At 40.5% G+C, this 19,203-nt stretch overlaps 2 protein-coding genes and 1 long non-coding RNA gene across 4 annotated transcripts; 2 read left to right on the top strand and 1 right to left on the bottom strand.

Moving 5' to 3' along the window:
• Window positions 1-981: 981 nt before the first annotated feature.
• Window positions 982-17,521, bottom strand: LOC117601226 (protein sax-3). Its single transcript, XM_034317739.2, has 11 exons — window positions 17,161-17,521; window positions 15,110-15,547; window positions 7,093-7,407; window positions 6,580-6,804; window positions 6,131-6,439; window positions 5,740-6,039; window positions 5,262-5,567; window positions 4,891-5,193; window positions 1,702-1,846; window positions 1,475-1,635; window positions 982-1,380 (listed from the first exon to the last, which is right to left on the bottom strand). Exons 2-11 carry the CDS (start codon window positions 15,180-15,182, stop codon window positions 1,043-1,045), a joined length of 2,475 nt encoding a protein of 824 aa, XP_034173630.1. The 5' UTR covers window positions 15,183-15,547; window positions 17,161-17,521; the 3' UTR covers window positions 982-1,042.
• LOC117601230 (uncharacterized) lies at window positions 1,275-2,351 on the top strand. Of its 2 annotated transcripts, none has more exons than XR_004580627.2 (4): window positions 1,275-1,337; window positions 1,742-1,794; window positions 1,905-2,015; window positions 2,258-2,351. It is a non-coding gene; the product is annotated as an uncharacterized LOC117601230 (long non-coding RNA). The 2 variants fall into 2 exon arrangements; XR_004580626.2 differs by lacking the exon at window positions 1,275-1,337 and adding an exon at window positions 1,573-1,657 and having other exon boundaries at window positions 1,742-1,836.
• Window positions 17,522-17,579: 58 nt separating the features above from the next.
• LOC117601229 (uncharacterized) lies at window positions 17,580-18,291 on the top strand. Its single transcript, XM_034317749.2, has 3 exons — window positions 17,580-17,710; window positions 17,773-17,947; window positions 18,019-18,291. Exons 1-3 carry the CDS (start codon window positions 17,587-17,589, stop codon window positions 18,044-18,046), a joined length of 327 nt encoding a protein of 108 aa, XP_034173640.1. The 5' UTR covers window positions 17,580-17,586; the 3' UTR covers window positions 18,047-18,291.
• The last annotated feature ends 912 nt before the right edge of the window (window positions 18,292-19,203 follow it).

A 19,203-nucleotide genomic window follows, 5' to 3' on the forward strand; every position in this document is an offset into this window, starting at 1 on the left:
CCTTGCGTGAAATCCAACGTCAAAGGGAGGAAACTTCTCTTTTTAAGCTCCTCGACCTCGCAGGATTTAGAACTTCAAAGACGTCTCGGATCGAGGAGAAAAGAGTGCGAAGGATTTCAGGGTGCGTTCAAAAAAATATTTCACGAGCAAACAGAAGGAGGTATTAAATAATTATACGAAACGTTAATGGATATGCAATTATTTTTTAATTTGACTAGCAAGTTTTTAATACTAAAATTAATGGGGATGATAAAGTTCATTTAATATTTGAAGTATTTATTGCAATTTAATATTTTAAAATACTTTACATATCTCAATGCAATCAAGTTCCTCAATGTTATGAAATTAAAGATTTTTTTTGTATTTTCTCCTCTAATTAAAAGTATGTATCAATAGCGTATTTTTTCACATTTGCAATGTTCATAATTTAGGAATTTTTTAAAAATATCGTACCTACAGTAAGTTAAGAAGATCTTACCTTCGATTCTTACCTTCAGTAGATTCAAACCAACTGCCAGTAAAATATTGATTTATCTGCTATCGATAACCATTAATTAAATTAGAAACAATGTGGTATTGTAGAAAAAGTAAACGACACTTTATATTCCCATTAGTGCACCGCTAAAATTATTAATTCCTCGAGGAAAAGAGAATTTTTTATTTTGTGCATCTCGTCATTCAATATTAGATGGCGCTTGCAGTACTGTTTTCAAAATACAATCATATATATAATTTTTAAAAAATATATAAAAATGTTGTTAATAAAATAATATTTTCAGCTTAGTTTTAATTTATTTTTAAAAACCATAGTATCTGCCCTTATATATTAAATAATTCCAGAATTTATATTTAAAATTCAAACTTTATGTTTGGGGCTCAAAATAAAGATTTTTTCCTGAGGAATTAATTTATATTCGATTTGGGAAATAATTTGAAATAATCTGAATATACGAAATATACGTTTTCTAATAAACATTTATTATATCATAAGATACATTTGACTGTACAATATAATTAATTTTGAATCAAACACTCAAGTTTCTCACATTTTCATATTTTCGTACACTTTCAAGGAGTTTCTATATTTCCCAACTCGTTCACAAAAATGTGGACTTCTATTTGGAAGGACGCAATCAATGTTGCTTGTATTTTGATTATCTCTTTCAGGAACTTGAAGATCTACTTTCACTAAATTTTCAGGATACCGTTCATTGTTTAGCTGTGAATCTCGTTGTTTTCCAGGTGCTGGTACTGTCTCCAAAATTGGCGGCGACTTCCTAACGAACAATCGTGTCTTACAGACTACTAAGACAACTATAGTAATCATCAGGAACAAAGTAAGAGCCGTCAGAGCACCTACTATCCATCCTAGTTTCTCATCTGCAACAATTCAATCAATTATATTTCATAAATTAAAAATTAAATATCCAACTAAAATTTACAGTGTATTAGGAGATTAAAATTTTATATATACCTCCTAAACCATTTAATAGAACAATAGAATCACTTCCTATTTCTTCCTCCGAATTTTCTCCAGAAATAATAAAACTGCATGTCCATTGTCCCAAATCCGAATGATCTGGTTTGAATTCCAATGTGCATATTCCTGTTCTACGATCCATTTGCAAATTGTATCTAAAAATATAAAGGAGACATGGTAAAAGAATCAATATCTATTATCTTAGACGAATAAATACTCACCTCCGGCTTCCACTAATATTTTGAGAAATGTGTGTTTCAGGTGCATGGATCCAGTGACACTCTACGTTTGGCATCACCTTTTCTACCTTGCATGTAAGAATGACCATCTGATGGGGCGATGCCCATAATGCCATGGTAACTGGCTCTAAAAATCATTAATTCTTTTTGTAATGAATTTTTTTTTTTTATTTTTTCCATCACAGGAAACGTTGCCGATTGATTCTCCCTCGATGAAAATGAACCTTGATCGACGTGTGTGCATTGAGTGCAAACAATTATCCAGTGACATTATCTGCTACAAAATTGTGAGAAAGGTATGTGTATGTGGATGTGTTGAAAATGTTCAGTGTGTATGTGCGTGTATAGCGTGGAGTATTTTGCTTAAAATAGTCCATTGAAAATCATTCAGACATCTTTATTTTTATTTTTAGAAATAGATAATATTTACAGTGGACTATTTCAAGTGATATAGCTGTCTGTATGTGTTTGTTAGTATCGAAGGCAATGGGAATGAGGAAAGCCACAATGACGTTTTCGTATTACCATTTATTCAAAGAAATCGTTTACAATGCCGGAAAGAGTGACGCTGAAACGCGCAAGAAATTCTCGAATCGCTCGCTTTGGAAACTTAACAAGTAACTCAATGGCACACGAAGGTATTTAACTAATTAACTTCAAACGAAAGCGTTCTACGTTTGATTATTGCACGCGTATGTCGAGTAAGGCCCTGTCCACCAGCTAATCAATAGTAATTAATCAATAATTACTAGCTAATTTCTCCCCTCTGCTTAGGATCAATAGTGATCAATAGCGTGGATCGGGCCCGAGACGATCGTCGCAACCGGAAATTTTCAATCGACGTGACGAATATCAGTTGTGTCTTTAATGAACACGATAATTAGAATTATTATTATCGCTTTGCCGTCGATTGATTAACAGCAACACCTCAAACGGGACGCTTAACTGTAAGAATTGTCTACTTAGCGTTAATTTTAGCATACAGCTGAGTATAATGAATATATAGTAAGTGCGTATCGTATTATTCTAAATAAAAGAAACCTGCTTTATCGTGGACTCTTTCGTAGTGTGGTAAAGGTTTGACTTTTCATTTCGTTTAGTAATACACGTGACTACGAACTTGCGATTCGTTCTTCATGACATATTTAATCATAATTAGAACGTCTTGTGAACGATCTACTTCGCTTAACAAATAAATATTCTTAGCCTTAACGTTTAAATTCCATGCATAGTCTTTTAAATAATTACTAGCTAACGCGCTTCGAGATTAGCGCAAACGTTTTCTTTCTGCCCGTTTCTGCGGCAGGACATTTAGGAAAATTGTTCTGCCGTTCGTCAAAACGAGTCCTGCGAATCGAACATAGTTACTTTGAAAAAAAATTCTCGGGTTCGATTCACTGATATTCTCAAACTCTTCTTCTAAGAGTCGGTGATATTCGATGACGAGAATCTTTTCAAAGCTCCGAACGATTTCCCTGTCAATAATGACTTGCGACAATAAATAACACGAGGAATGAGAATAAATGCAACGGCAGAGTGCTTGCGAAAGGGTTTGCACGTACACTTGGGGGCAAAGGGGGCTTCCTCAGTCTTAGGGGAATCTTAGAAACTCATTTTCCTTCACTTTTTTTTAACTAAGAAAAGCCTACGTTGCACCCAAGTGTACAGTTCCCTAGAGAAAATGACGACGTAGAAAAAGAAGGTACCGCCATTTTTTCCAGAGAAACCTTGCGAACTCAGTTTCACGTATCTATTAACGCTACTAACTATGCTAAATGCGAAATCATTTGAACATAGACCTACCGTTGAGCATATAAATAAGAGAGGGTGAACGACATTGAGTGATAGATGTTATATAACGATAGGTGCGTTACATTTTCGTTTTTTCATCTTCTGAAACGTGTCATCGACGTCATAAAGAATGCATATTTATTAAAATAGTTTAGTGAGCACATGTAGCCACGGAAACACGTATGCCCGACACAAACGAGACGTAGTAGTTAATCATACAGGTGAAATAATTGCCACTGATGGGACATAATTTTGTTAGATATGTTATTCAACGTTTCTTCTAATGACACGTGTGATTGCAATGAACGAGCAATCGACTCGTTAATTACCAGGCTTCGTGACAGCACCGAGGCACGGCGATTCATTAAATCTACGCGATTCAATCGTGGAATGTTCGAAGTAATTATAAAGTGATAAATTAAGAAAATCTAATACTAATTGATGCAAATTGTGATGGTAGACGTAGATGGTAACACTTTGCATGGTAAATAGCAAAGAATTCTTTTTATTTTATTTTCAAACGTAGAAAAGATTCCTTACGATTAAATAAAAATGAATTGATCGTTAACATTTAAGAGAGAATATTATAATAATACTTGAAAGAAAGTGTCTATCTATTGATAAAAATGAAACGATCTTTTCCTTTATTTTTTCTTTCTGTCTACCTGTGTAAATGATGATCGTAAATGATGACTGCGTCTTTAGAGACAGTGTTTCTGCATACAAAGCGACACACAGATGTAAGTACACATTGTTTCGAGGCTCGAAACGTCATGCAGATGCCATCACCATCATGGCGCCTCCACCCGCAACAGTCTTCGGGGAATCCACGCGTAATTAATTCCATATTTATCAAGATCCGTGATCGATCATCAATGTTTTCACCCTTGCTACGAATTCCTCTGACCTAGTATCGCGTGATAGCGATCGATTTTATTGGACACTTTGAAAGCCAATCACTGATTCTTCGACGGTGTCCAGTGACGTTCTTCCATAGGATATCGATCACAAACGTGAATGTTTGCTACACGATACATCATGTATACACGCCGTACAGGATGAGTCACTCGATGATTGTATCTGCATGTTTCATAAAATACGAAGGTTAAGAAAATGATACGATTGTTATGATAAGAATTTATCTTTCACAAAGCTTTGCAATTTGCATTTCACTGTAAAAACAAGAATAGATCATTCTTTAAATTACTGAGCAAGTTAAACTCATCCTGTACGTTTCAAATATATACACAACACACATCCTTCAGGATTTATATAGCTCGACCTGCAGTCACAGTTTGAAGCTTTCACGAATTTCGTAGAACTACATGGACCAGGGATCCGAGGATCGATGATCGATCGAATGATGCTCAATACCCTCACCTGGTTCCAGCAGACTCAGCTTGGCTGGAGGGGCATCAGTGTAATTCTGACTGCCACGTATCCTCGCGCCACAGGTCCATAATCCTTCCTGTTCCTCCAGAGCGTAAGATAGCCTCACACTACAGTCTCTGTCTTCATTTCCAATAGGAGGAAACTGTTTCACCACCACCGTGGTGTTCGAGTTCACTGGGGTCAGGGACCATCGACACTGCTCCACCGCTGAGGACGTCATGCAACGAAGGAGGACACTGCTGCCTTTGGCTATTTGGATGTCCTGCGACAGCTCCGAGAATTTTACCTCGTCTGCAGAACGATGAAACCATTTAGAGTTTAAATTTCCAACACTAATTCATTTGTATTATTTCAGGTACCTTGCTCGAAGACGATGAGCTTCACGTAAGGAGACGTCAAAACAGTGTTCAGGGAGCTTATGGACACCTGACAGGACCACTGACCCTGTTTCTCAGCGTACACCTGGGCAAGAGTGAGCGAGCAGTCTCTTCCAAGGTCGCCGTTGCTTGGGAATTCTTGCACAACGATCTCGGAGTCACTTCCGTGGAGCGGTTTCCAGGTCCACGTACATTTTTCAACGCGGCTGCTCGTTACGCATTTCAACGTGGCCTCGGTACCGATCGGCACGGAAGTGTCAGCTGGCATTTCAACAAAGTTCACTTTTGCTGGAACATGGATAGATCGATCGATTAGAAGCACGTTCTGTCACACGGAGTCGCGTGTCTTGCTTGCTAATCTTAAGTTTCAGTGAATTTTAAAAACGTCCTGGTCTACCTGATCGATTGGACAGAAATCGATGGAAATTTAAAGAGGTTCTCAATGATGAAATATTTATACCTGTAGGTAGGAGACTGACAGTCGCAGGAGGTGCTTCATGTAGGATTCCATCCGGAGACAATCGGACACCGCAGGTCCAGAGTCCTTCCTTCTCGTACAGGATGTTTTTAAATCGCACAGAACAATCGTGATCAGTGTCCTTATTTGGGTTGAATTTTTTAACTAACAGAGGCTCCTGACTGGAATTCGTAGACCTCCAGGACCACTCGCATTGGACCACAGGTTTGTTTACCAGGCATCTGAGGAGCACCGATTCACCAGGTGCTATCTGAATTCCTCTGGACAATTGTACGAACTCGACTATAAAACAGAAGTGTGGCTAAGTTTAGTTTACTTCTTACTTGAAATCCTTACCACAGAATTTTCATAGGAACAGTCGAGTTTTAATTACCTTCTGAAATCACAAATCTTATAGGATTCGACTGAGTGAAAGAGGAATTTGGACTGACTCTGGCACCACAGGTCCAGTGTCCTTCTTGCTCCGCCAGGACATTCCTAAATTTAATACTGCAGTCTGTGCTATCATTGCCAAAGGCTGGGAATCGCTTCATCTCCAAGTTCCATGGCTGAGATTGATTCAATTGTCGCCAGGACCATTGGCATTCACGAACTGGAGACTTCGTCTGACAAATTAATTGCGCTGATGATCCTGCTGGTATTTCGACAACGTTATCGAGTTTGGAAAATACCACCATCAAACCTGAAAATAGATAAGTGTCTTCTCTTATAAATCGTTAATGATTTAAAATTATAGGGAACGTGAAAGTCAGTAAGTCGTTAATTTTATGTTTATCTTTATTTATTTTCGCACTGATGAGTTTTATAATGTCCAATCGGTACCTTGTTTCTCGTTAACGATGCCCAGCTTAGCAGGTTCCGTGCTAGTGAAAGAATCATTCTTAGAGGATCTCGCAGCGCAGGTCCAATATCCGGTCTGCTCGTGCTTCGTGCTCGAGAATCTGACAGAACAGTCGTTGCTATTGTTCCCGAAGGCAGGAAATTGTTGTACCGGCAACGGATTGGTAGTCGGCGTGGCTGTCGTCTGAATCACCGAGACCGTGGTGGCTATAAATTACAAGCAAACTCCAATAAATACGCGACACACGAATGCCGCTGAAAACATCAGACCTGCCTTGTAAACCTGATCGTGTTTCACTTTGCACACAGCTGTAGGGAAAAATGGAACTCTTCATCCATAATTGAAGTATAGAGATCTCATGTAATTAATTTGATATTTAATTACTTCCAAAGTTAGCTTAAGTCTTCGAGAGCTTAATGCGACATTTTCTAATTTACAATTTAATCTCTAACGAATGTCGGGCTTAATAATGTATAAATGTAGATAGCACTAACTTGTCGAAGTCGCTGGGCTTTCACTGATATCCGGAAGGGGCAAATGAACCGGTGGTAAAGGCTGCCAGGACCACTGGCACTCGGCCACAGGATTTGCGGTTCTGCATGCCAGAAGCACCGACGAACCAAGTTCCGTTTCCGTGTGTTCCGGGACGTCTACAAATACCACTGGGTTCGGTGGTACTTTTGTTCCCGGCAGGACATCGTCCATCAGATGGCCTTGAATTTCAGGATCATCGGACACCGTATTATCTATCGTAGTACTGATAGGTTTGATCGTGGTTGTAACATCAGGCTCCTCCGTTACAGGTATACCTGTGAACACATGTTTTCTATCGAATTCAATTTTATCAAATTTATAACAATGGTCATCAATGACCTCCACCGTGTTTAATATGTTAATCAATCTAAATTTAGCGTGAAAGGCTATTGTGAGGAAGCTGTTGGAACGCGTTGAATATTTAGTAGAATTTTAGAAAGGGGAAGTCGTGAACCATGAAAAGAGGGAAGCGACGTTGCTTCACAGGTTGTCAGACACGTTCCAGAATTCCAGCAGTATTTTGAATTTCACGACAGATATCTAAAACGTGATCACGTTCCTCTAAATTGCCAACTGGTCTTCCATAAAGAAGTTTTTCGAGATATCCACGAACGGAAGTATTCATAGCAACGAGGTCACTTTGAACGTTTCCTTAGACGTGTTGCATCGATGGGATCTTGTGTTCATTACCCTGCTACTTCTGTGTACTACCCTCTATCTTATTCGACTCATCATTTTCGTAATTCGATTTTAATTGCTCGCAAGCTTTTCGGGATTAGAACAGCAGGGACGGATATTGGACAAGTTCCATGTTATCCATAAAGAACTCAGGTGAACATATATGTAGGACACATCGGGCAGGAAGCAACGACAGTCACGTAGACAATCGCCTTGCGTTGCGCGTCTGTCACCATGTGCAAATAGAACCAGGGACGGATCGATAATGAAATATTTGTGAAAAGAGAGATTAACGAGCCTCGTAAAACTCGCCTTATCCTAACGTGGCCAGAGTAACAAACTCGTGTCCTCCGATTTGAACCTTGCTGAACAGTTCATACAAAAGGATCCTTCGAATTTCATCGGTCCCCTATTTAACACGTTCGTCTATGAATTTCATTCAGCTAAATAATTCATAAATTATAGGACGATTTCGACCCCCATGGTAGCTAATGTGTTAACGAAGACACGGCTACGCCTCACGTATCGTTAATTGTACCGAAAGTCGGCCGTTTTTGTCGAACGAGCAGGATGCTCGAATTTCTCTCAATGAAAGAACGTTCGTGTGCACCGTTCCACACTTTCTACGTGGCCACGGTATGTATGTAATACGTGTCCACCAAACTCGGTCCTTGGTATTGTCTCGTAACGTTCGCCAACGTTCGAGCTTGTCCTCAAGACGAGCAAAGTGGTCGCTGACACTGGAAGGTCGTTTCCACTTTGCATTGACATACTCATCGACACCGCGGTTTTACGACGATACGTGTCGTACCGGTAGCATGGAATATAATTCCGTTGCATCTCGGTGCTAATAGAAACTTAACAACGTTCTAAATTATTCAAGAATAGCGGAGAAATCGGGCTGTTTCGCACGGTAAACGTTGGACCAAATGAAATTGATGTTACGTCAAACTTTGCACTGGCTGTGGCGAAATAGTTTCATGCACATTTGTGAGGATTTCACTGTTTCATTTAATTATCACGGAAAAGATACTTTTTCTTATTTCGATGGCCCAATTTTTTAACACATTTTGCTACTGTGCTAGTATATGAAATAAAATTGTTCTCTTAAATTAGGTGACAAATCTGTGTAAAAGTTTGATACAGTGTCCAAAATGTTAAGGAAACATTAAGATTTTAAAGGAAGGATTTTGCAAGTGTTTAAAGTTTTTATTGTAAAACTTTCTCCTCGAATAACTATCAGTTCCATACAAGAGATTGTTAAACGAATATTCGTCCTCGTAACTGAAGCACTGAACACTGGAAACGTTGCTTCCTTGTTCCCTGTTTCTTCTACTAGCACCTAATATCGTTTTTGCCAACGTTTCATACACGATTTACATTTTAAATTGGCTATCCTTCGTCATTTGACACAATCATGTACATTATTCAAACAAACCAGTCATAGTTTACTTTCTTACTTTCTTACTTTCTTCAGCTTATACTTGATACTTGTCATTGATCAATTTTCATGAACGATTTCTTTCAGTCTTATTTGAAGACGTTCTGTGTCATCGTTTCGTGAAAAACTTTCGTACAACTTTAATGCTGCGAATAAATAGATGGTTAACGAATGAATCATCCAATTATGTAAATCCATGGAATTAATATGCTACTTCGTATAGTCACATGAATTTATCATTCTTTATTTTAAAGGCTATTTTCAACCTTCAGATATGAATTTCTGAGGAACACTTGATCAACAGCCTTTGTCAGAGATGCACCCATAGCAAATTAAACAAAAAATCTTGAATTAATTCAACGATATCTCTGTCATTTCTTCCTGCATCAATTAAACATCTAACGGTCGATTAACCACAGGTGGTCCCTCTCTAATTAAACCTGTGGAATTTCAGGTATTCGACCTGGCCCAGCCACATCCCGGATGTACCTTTACAGGCCTCTCTGTGACTAATTCCACAACAATAGAATCTCATCCCAAGATTATCGACCGTAAGACAAGGCCAGTCGTTTCTTGTAGCAAGAAACAGCTCCAAGAGAAAAGACTCGGGCAGAAAAAAAAGATGGATTCGGCTACCTGAAAGACGATTTCGTTCCGTAATTAAGAACGAGCCGATAGGCGCGTAACGACGGTCATTAACCTGCAACCAATGTCTTCGACAGGACAATTAGAGAGGCTCATCGATTTCTTTTCCCACGTAGACGCGTTGTGAAACTCAAAATGCTCGACTGGGCGTTGTCAATACAGAAATTTCTCGTCGTAATAACCGAAGAAATATCTCATTTCAAAGGAGGTAAATTAATTAATGGGTGAAATTGAATTTTAGGCACTGTTCTTGGAATATTTGAATATTTTTGTGGTATTCTGAAAGAGAATTTCTTATTAATTTCTCCAACTCGACGCTTCACGTGACTGATAGAAATTTTTGATGGATATTTCGAAAAATTTTACACCTCAAATATTAACGCTTCCAGACAATTTTGCAAATTATGATTAAATTTTAAATACCATGTAAAGTTAAAAATAGATTTAGAGAGAAATAGTAACTTCAGTATACGTGGGCCAAACTTGGGATACGAAGAAACGAATATTTGCCAAGAACGTGAAAATTCGTCTGTTTAATTAGCAACGGTCTTGCCTCGTAAATCAGGAAACGTGTATTTGAACTACAATTCCGGAAGATTCAGTTCCTAGGAATACTTGTTCATTAATGAATAAGAGGAAGCATTAATCGACTTCCTCGAAAAGGATGCTTAATTAAACAGTTCGAAAAATACAATTCAAAGGGGTGATATGGTACCACCTGTTCCCCTTCATTTTGGAACTTTTCTTATAACAAAGCTTATGATAAATTTCACGTATTTAGATACTGTGTAAATTTTTGTCACCATTATGACATAAATATCAAAATGATGCAATCGATTCATCTTCGTTTGTCGACGAACTTGGAAAGTCATCCTTAGACACAACTTCTCATCGCTAATAAATCAGTCGAATCGAAAGGAATGAACGCGTTCGTTTTGCGATTAATGGGACCCAATTGACGCAAATTCGCATTGTTGATGGAACTGTGTCAACGTTCATTTTTAAACGCAATGTCTACGTGTCTTATCTGTTCGTGAGATTGAGCGCGCAAAACGAAACAACGTTGCTATGCAAGCAACATCTTATCAACGCTTGGGAAATGCGAAAATGCCTCTAACAGATTGCCTCTGAGTTTCATCCTCTCTTGGTCTTGACATCAATTTCATTTTCAAGAAAAATTTTCACTTCTTAGAGACGTATCTGTCTTCCAACAACCAGGGAGAAATATCATTCCAGGAACCATCTTGTGTAGCCACGTTTCTTGGAAAGATTTTAGGCAAAGGCTCCGTTTCTAAATCCAGGGAGAAAGTGTCTTAAATCAGATAAAAAAAATTCCAGGAACATTTACTCTATTCAAGAAGGATTAATTGATTGATCGAGAAAGGATGTGAATTAGTTCGCTCATATCCTTCTATTCTTCTTCATTGTGTTTTAGAGCTATAGATTATAGATTGATGGGATCTTGATTAACCGGCTTAATCAGCATCGAGGTAGACCGGTTAAATCGAGACCCAAGGGATTAAGTTACTTTAATCAACTTTATACAAGTCTCTTTACAATATACACCTATGTTACTTATTATATTAAGGTGTTTCTTGAAGAACCAGGAAGCATTATTTCAAAGATGATTTCTTAAGACCAATACTTTATTTAATTATTACTTTACCAGATTGGAAAGTGCAAGTGAATGTTCTTCACAAAATTTGTTAAATGTTTATTAAAGTAGGCAGCACCCTTATCTGAAAAGGGTTAGGTAATTCTTGGTGTAATAATAATTCTTTCATGAGAATTTTCCATTTATGAATTTGATCTGTGGAAGTTTTAAAATCATCAAACGTTACATTTACTTCTCTTTGTTCATTTCTAATACACCATGCGATAGAATGATCAAGATAGCCAATTAATCAGATCTCAAGAGAACCTGCAATCGTTTCGAAGTGCATAATAAAGAAGCGAGCTTCAAAGATGCATTCATATTTCCTCGCGTGTCTGAGTCTCTCCGTCCATTGTTCCATTCTCAAGACGAAGGTTCTCAAGGAATATTACAAAACCAACAACGCGAACGCAAGAGCCTACGTGTTCGGCTCATTAGTTAGCATCGTGACGGGAGCGATCGATGCACAAGGATCATGTCCGTTCTTCGATAAACAAAGATCAAATGGATAGTCGTCCTTGATTAGAACCCGGAAGTCCATCCAGAGAGCCGAGTTTCCGTTTCTCAGCGCCACTCTCTGTCAGAACGTCGCGGGCACATTGGAAGAAAAATATTGATCTCGAGAAGAGTTCTTTATTTTAACTGTTTTCAGAAGCTGCATAAACGTTCATCGAGGCGGAAGTTTGGCCATTGTTGATACACTGCGTGGATAAAAATAACGCCACTGTTTTCAAACTATGCGTTTTGGAATACGTTCGTGTTCGAGAGAAGGAGAAGGGAATTCTGTAAACGACGAGGCATACGCCTGACGCGAGAATTCTTGCGACGGTGTCAAGGATACGCAAGAACGCGCATCCTTCGCTCGCAGGACTCATTACGGCCGTTGTTTCCCGCCATCGGGATGTTCCGCCTCCTTTTTTGACCATCATCAGCCGTAGGGATTCTGTTTCGTGCTCGTAAGAAGCGCATTCTTGGGATATTTCGAAGCGAAGATAGTGTATGATGAAATAAAATGCTGAAATTAGAGCTCGAAGGTAAAGGGCAAGGTTTCAGGTATTCAACAAAAATGATTTTTACTTACAAAAGATTTATTTTTCTTTTTGTTTACATAATTCTTTGTATAAACTAATAATATACTTTAAATTAGAACTAATAATAATTCATTCTCTTCCATTGCAGGGGTGAATACGAATAATCCCAAATGGATGATCGTTACGTAAAATCGTAAGAAAGAATCCAGTTCACCGTGAAGTGAAACGAGCTTATCCATAGAACGCATAAAACTCAGCGGCGTGGATCGTAATGCAGGATCGCGCGATAGGTTCCCATGCAGGTTCCTACCCTTCCCCACGTGTTTGCATTCCAGACCGATGTTTCACTAAATGCACGCATTGCATCGAGTTTAACCACCCTCCGTAGAAGAACCAGTTCTTTCGGGCCGGGAACACGTCGCTCCTCGGCGAATGCTTTACGAGAAGGCATTGAAAAAGGATTAAACAGAAGGTCCAGGTAGCCGAAACTCGGGGATACAAAAGGCTTCATCGAGGTCCCGCGATTGACGTTGAAACCGATATAATTGACGTTCCTTGCACGCAAAACGTTATCGATATTCAACGGATAGTTCAAACACTGCCTCGTTGATTGCCGTTTCCTCTCGGTTTTTCTTCGCTACCTTTATTCAACAGAGGCTGCTGTTCGACGTTGAACCGGTTTCACCTCGTCGATGCATCAACGTCTTAACATTTGAACGCGACATTATTGCACGTTGAAGTACGACGAGAAAAACGTGTGCCCTTCTGTTTCTTGCGTGGCCCAAGATCGTCTTGAATTCTTTACGCTCCATCGCCTCGATTTGCATCGTTCCTCTCGCGAACCCTTCTCGGGATTTGCACGTTCCTCGTGGGAATTGTGTTGATGAAAAGGCGGATTCCAATTATTTCTTCTTGCACTTTTCATTTTGTATCGATAATCGCTTGGATAAGTATACATAATATCATTGATATGGACAACTATTCTGTGCTCCGAATTAACTCTGATTTACATATAAACGTAGGACCCATATCCTAGAACAGGGTCAAGTATGACGTACATTACACACCGTTCGGAATAATTAAAAGATCACCTATCCAAATTGAAAGTAGTTTATACAAATGGAACGGTTGATTATTATTTCATCATCTTGCAATCATTTTAATTTTTCAATGATTTTTAAAATTCCATAGTAAGCATTATTTATGTGAATAGATGCAGTGGTTTCATTAGAATGTAAATTCAGTAAATCACGTTTCTAGTTTCATTATAATCGCCCAGACAAGCGAGGCGTCGGCCGCAGAACTCGTCAGCCTGATTCTAGTCGATGGCTCGCGTCTCGCTCTGATTCCGATCCGCTCGAGATCGACGCGGAGATTTCGCTCGCGTCCGGCGAAAATCGTCGCCGTCTCGTGCTTGTTATTCGAACGACACGCGTTCCCGACGAAAGTGAACTCGTTAACATAGATTTTCGCGTCGCCAGACGATCGCGAGACTCGACCACTTACACGTGTCACGTTCACGAGGCTAAACTTCTTAATGAAACGAGATTGTAGATGGTGGAAAAGAGATCTTGAAACCTGAATCGATTTGAGAGCTGATTTCACTGCCAAGGCCCAGGGAATGAAAGCGTTTTCTTGCGACTTCTGAGATGGAATGAATTCATAAAAATTGAATTAAAGATCGCTTATAATTGCAGAGGAAATCGAGGGGATTTAGATTTTATAGAATGTATAAAAATGGTGAAGAGAGTCGTAATTGTGATTGATGAGTCGAAAAATTCCATATATGGATTAGAAGAAATTCTCAGAATCTTCGTTACTTCTTCATGAAAGTTAATAATAATTATTTGTAATTATCCAGATGCTTTTTGTTCGTGCTCCCAGCTTTAAGTACGTATCTTGGCAATTTGAGATAAATCGTCTCAGATAAGACCTCAAAATTTTTCACATTCCTTTTTAATGTGGCACGTGATGTGAAATTGTAATTAATCCTTAACGATAGAATATGTGAAACAATTAAACTATCGAAGATTTTTAGAAAACTCTGAGAGGTGTTGACACTTGAACTCGCACCGAAATATTACGTGGCAGTAACAACAAGAAGCAATGCCCTCGTGCTGATCATTTCGAATGCAACCTCTGTAAAGTTACTTAAAGGCTACGTGGCCCTTGTCGAGGTTAAGGCCTTCGAAGTCGTAAAATGATGTCTCATAGCATATTAATTCGTGCCATATCAACCGATTGACACTGTGACACGCTGCTCGTAAGTTATAGAAGAAAAATAAAAATTCTGAACTGACGCTTCTTCCAGAGATTTTTCTTGGTAGTAACTCGATGAATATTCATGGAAATATTCTCATCAAATTGACGTAATGAAAAATGGTGTTCTCCTTCTCTTCATTTGACGAACAATTCAGAATGAAAGCTGCTACGTTTAGGATTTTAATTAAAGACGTATTTTTAGGGAACACCGTGGATCACCAGTGAACTTTGATTGCGAGAAGGAAGGATCGTTGAAATTTACTCACCGTTGCAAGCGACGAGGAGGAGGCCCACCAGAAGGAGCCGGGTGAGCATTTTGGAGAACGCGGACGGCGTCATCTCCGGCACCGCATTTATCACCACGTATCCTTTTGAGAGGATCAGAACGGCACGGTACGTTGTAGCGATCGAGCGCGTCGTTACGCACGTGTACTGCCGTCGAAACGTTTCGTCGCGTGCGATTTGTACCCGCACGACGATGACGCATGTAAAACCCCCTCCGTGTTACCGTGTTTCACGACCTGTGTAAATGTTCTTCCGACGCACCAACTGCTTCAACTTCCACCCTGCACTTCTTCCTTTCAATTTCTCTTCTAACACTTTGCAATTTAATTCTCCTTCTCCTTCGACTGCCCTGAAGATTCTTCGATCAATTTCCGTGCGAAGCGCTTCCAAACGGACTTCCTTCCGGTTGCTTCCTTTCTCTAGATCGAACAACGAAGGATTCTACATTAACGTGAGAGAAGCTTGACCTCGATAGCAACGCGATGAAACATCGCGTTGTTAGATCGTCTTGTTCGAGGGTTAAGGTAAGGATCGACGAAGATCTCGGTGACGAGTCGATAACGGAAAGGGTTTTCGTTCAGTTGGCGAGCTGTATTTGACCTTTGAGGATCGCGAGGAAGGGAACACGGGAGAAACCGGTGCGACTCGAGGTGGCCAGGGAATTTTTATCGAAGCCGTTGAGGTTGGCTCGCTAATTTATGACGTAGTTCCGTTATTGCAACGTGACGTTGATCCGTACAGGTAACTTTCAACCGGCCCCAAGATAACCCGTGATTTATCGTTCCTACCGATTCGTGAACGGAAATGAACGCCGGCCGTGATTTTTCCCGACCGCCAGGCCGGAAATCGAGGATCGTAAGCGAGTAATTAGCGCGATTCTAAATCTCTTGCTTGTTCGTTAAGCTGCTCCGTACCCGACGATTGTTCAACGAGACTACCTACTTTTAGTTCCTTTCTTTCTTTATCCGGATTATTTATTGATCGCAAACGGGGACACTGTAACGTGAAAATGCAAGGGGGATTAAAGGTGAAATTTTCTTGTTATTTTCTTGAGACTTTATTTATTTATTGCTGCAAAATGACGCACAAGTGGCCGACGAATTACGTAAAAATTCGAGCTTGCTCTAAGAGTGGAACGGCTCGAACGCACCTCGCAGCGATCGTTTCAGATATCGAGCAACGTTGACTCATGCCTTGGACGAGGTAGGAATAAAAAACAGTGTCTGAACATCGATCAATGAACGTCTACGATCGACGATCTGCGAGCCAGATCGACGACGAGGTGAACGAACAGAGCGTTCTGGAGCACGATCTCTCGTTAGTAGGAAAAAATCCAGCAGAAAAATTTCCTAATTCTTACTTAATCGTTTCACAGATAACAATTCGAATTTGTTACACATCAATTATCTTGTAAAAGTTCGAAGACCGAATGGAATCGCGCATTTCACGGTACACTGTCCAGGACAATTATGCTCCCAATATGTCAAAGCTACTCGAGCATGAAGTAACAGCATATCTTGGGGTACGTGCCAAAGCAATTACCATATAATGGGGTTTAGGGGATCGGGAATAATCAGGCTAAAATGCAACGACTTCAGAAAGCGATCGGTACCGAGTTGGCTAGTTCTCGCGCACACCCTCCTATTTCCTTGAACTTTCCGCGAACGCGAGTAACGGAATCGGTCGGGTGATTCACCGCTTTAGGAAAATCTCGAAACACCTTCGAAAGTAAGTAACGACTTTAATCGGACGCGATTTGCCGATCCCGCGGTGGACATCCTACGCAAATAGAAAGGCAAAAAGTCGACGAATATTTCGAAAGTTCGTCGTCCGTTGTGCGTCGCGAATACGTCGCTTTCCCCTACGAAATTATTCGACGTTCCCACGGGTAACGACGGAAACTCGAAAAACCTTGGTATCGTCGCGTTGGTGGATCCAACACCTTTCTTCGTTACACGACTCGTCACCGTGAGCTTCACCGGACGCGTATCCTACCGTCCGAGTGCACACAATATTCACGGTATCTACTCACTGTCACCGTGGATACCCCTTCTCCGCGAGAGTACCCTCACTGTCCCCGAATCACTGGACGCGAGGAGTCATCAGACGCGCGGTTCGACGGCGAGTAGAGAAACCGGTGCCGATCGGGTTCGCTTGCGATCGATCGAAATCGAGTATTAGATGTAGGATTTCTATCTAGCTTGCTGCGTTATACCACCTGTGTGACTCACTATCCACGTATCCGGTTCGAGTGCGAGAGCGAACGGGCACGTTGAACGCGTCGGGAATCCCCACGAACGGAATGTCGCGTGTACGATGGTGAGCGCGGTGGCCGACTGCAACTGCAGACGGTAGGACGGATGATGATCGCCGGTCGGCGTCGTTGTCGTCGGTATATCGGTGTCGAGCGGTCGCGTCGTATGCGCCTCCGACTACCGAAGGCACAAGTGGGGGTCCAATGTTACCAGGGTACGCAACGACGCCAGGGGCCCCTACCCAGAGGCCACAGCCGAGGCTCGTCGTCACCCGTAACTCCACCTTCCACGCCTCCCACCTGGCTCGACCGAACACCGATTCCACGGGTAAACGTTTTTCTGCCCTCCCTGTACAGATTCAGGTGTATCCGTTGAATTGTTTTCAATAGGCACCCTTTGCCCGAGCTGGCCAAAGATCTTCGGCAAGGGACGAGGCTGCGTCGTCGCGGCACTGGAATGTTGCAGCGTCTGGCGTGGAGCAGGCTTCAGTGGTTCCACTATGGTAGAGGAGAGAGTACGCGGTTTGCTTCGAGAGGTTCGCGGTGAAGGGATACCAGAGAAGTGGTAGGAAAAGGATATTGGGAACTGGGACTTGTTTAAGATTGTTTAAAACAATTTTTTCTTTTAATCATTAGGAATTTAATTGAACAATCCGAAGGCTAGGGGTAGTTATTCTTCACTTTTAATCGATCAAATTTCTTGGAAATAAATAAGGAATAAAACTAGGTCCTTCTGATTCGTGTAATAAATGCTGAACGCAGCAGACTCGAGATCCAGTTTCGAAAAACTTCATAACAAAGAAAAAATGAGGAAATAACTTTCTCTGATTCATGTAATAAATGTAGAACTGGCGGGCGGTATATAATACACCTCTTATATAAAATAAACATTTAATTTGCCTTGCTCGAACAAGCATTCGTCGGGTTTATTCATTTTCTATTATGCAAACTTAGAACTGAAGTCTCTATTAGTTTAATCTATTGAACAACAGTTTGCACGAAAGGAAACTTTAAACCCACAATTGATGCAATTCTGATTCTTTCGTTGTTGAACCGATTACTGAACTTCGGCCTGCCGTATCGAAATTAAAGTCCGGTTAACTAGTTAAAGTTTCCAAGAATTATTCTTCCGCGTGCTCGGAAATCAGCATGATATTCAGTTAGCGAGCAGAGACATTTACAAATGGGCGTGATAGCGGATCGAAACAATAGCGTAGCGGGCTCGAATACTTGGCAAGTGATACGCGATGGTACCGGAACCCGCGAAACGAATAGTCCGCATAATTACACGCGGTACCTATCCTCTGATCGATATTTCTATCTAGCTTATCGGCGTCATCGGACACGACGCTATATCGTCGACGCCCAGGACGCGTGTACATTACAACGCGTCGAAGACAATCGATACGGCATACATTTTACCTCGCTGTGCAATTCGACCATGACCTCGAAACAATTGTTCCATTCTTTCGATACGATCTATCGCCGCGTGCTCGGCCGTTTCAAAACAACGCCAGGAAGGTGACTAACCGAGAGCCAACTAATGCCTGGCTAATCGTCGAGATCGCTAGGTAGAACGATAGAAAATGTCACAGGGTATCGATCGGTTCCAGTCGTTCGTGCAACAATTTTCTCGTGCCATTTTCAATATATCGTTCACCCTCTAAATGAACCAGTTAACACACTTGTTACAATGTAACATTCGTCCTACTTAATCTTTCACATTTTTATTTTTATTTTACTTCTAATTCGATTGATTTTGTAGAATTATTATTTTTCAAAAGCTCCAACAATCAATTATTCGTGATACCATTTATCAGT

Source organism: Osmia lignaria, chromosome 16, assembly GCF_051020975.1.
Source record: "Osmia lignaria lignaria isolate PbOS001 chromosome 16, iyOsmLign1, whole genome shotgun sequence".
Taxonomy (NCBI): Eukaryota; Metazoa; Arthropoda; class Insecta; order Hymenoptera; family Megachilidae; genus Osmia; species Osmia lignaria.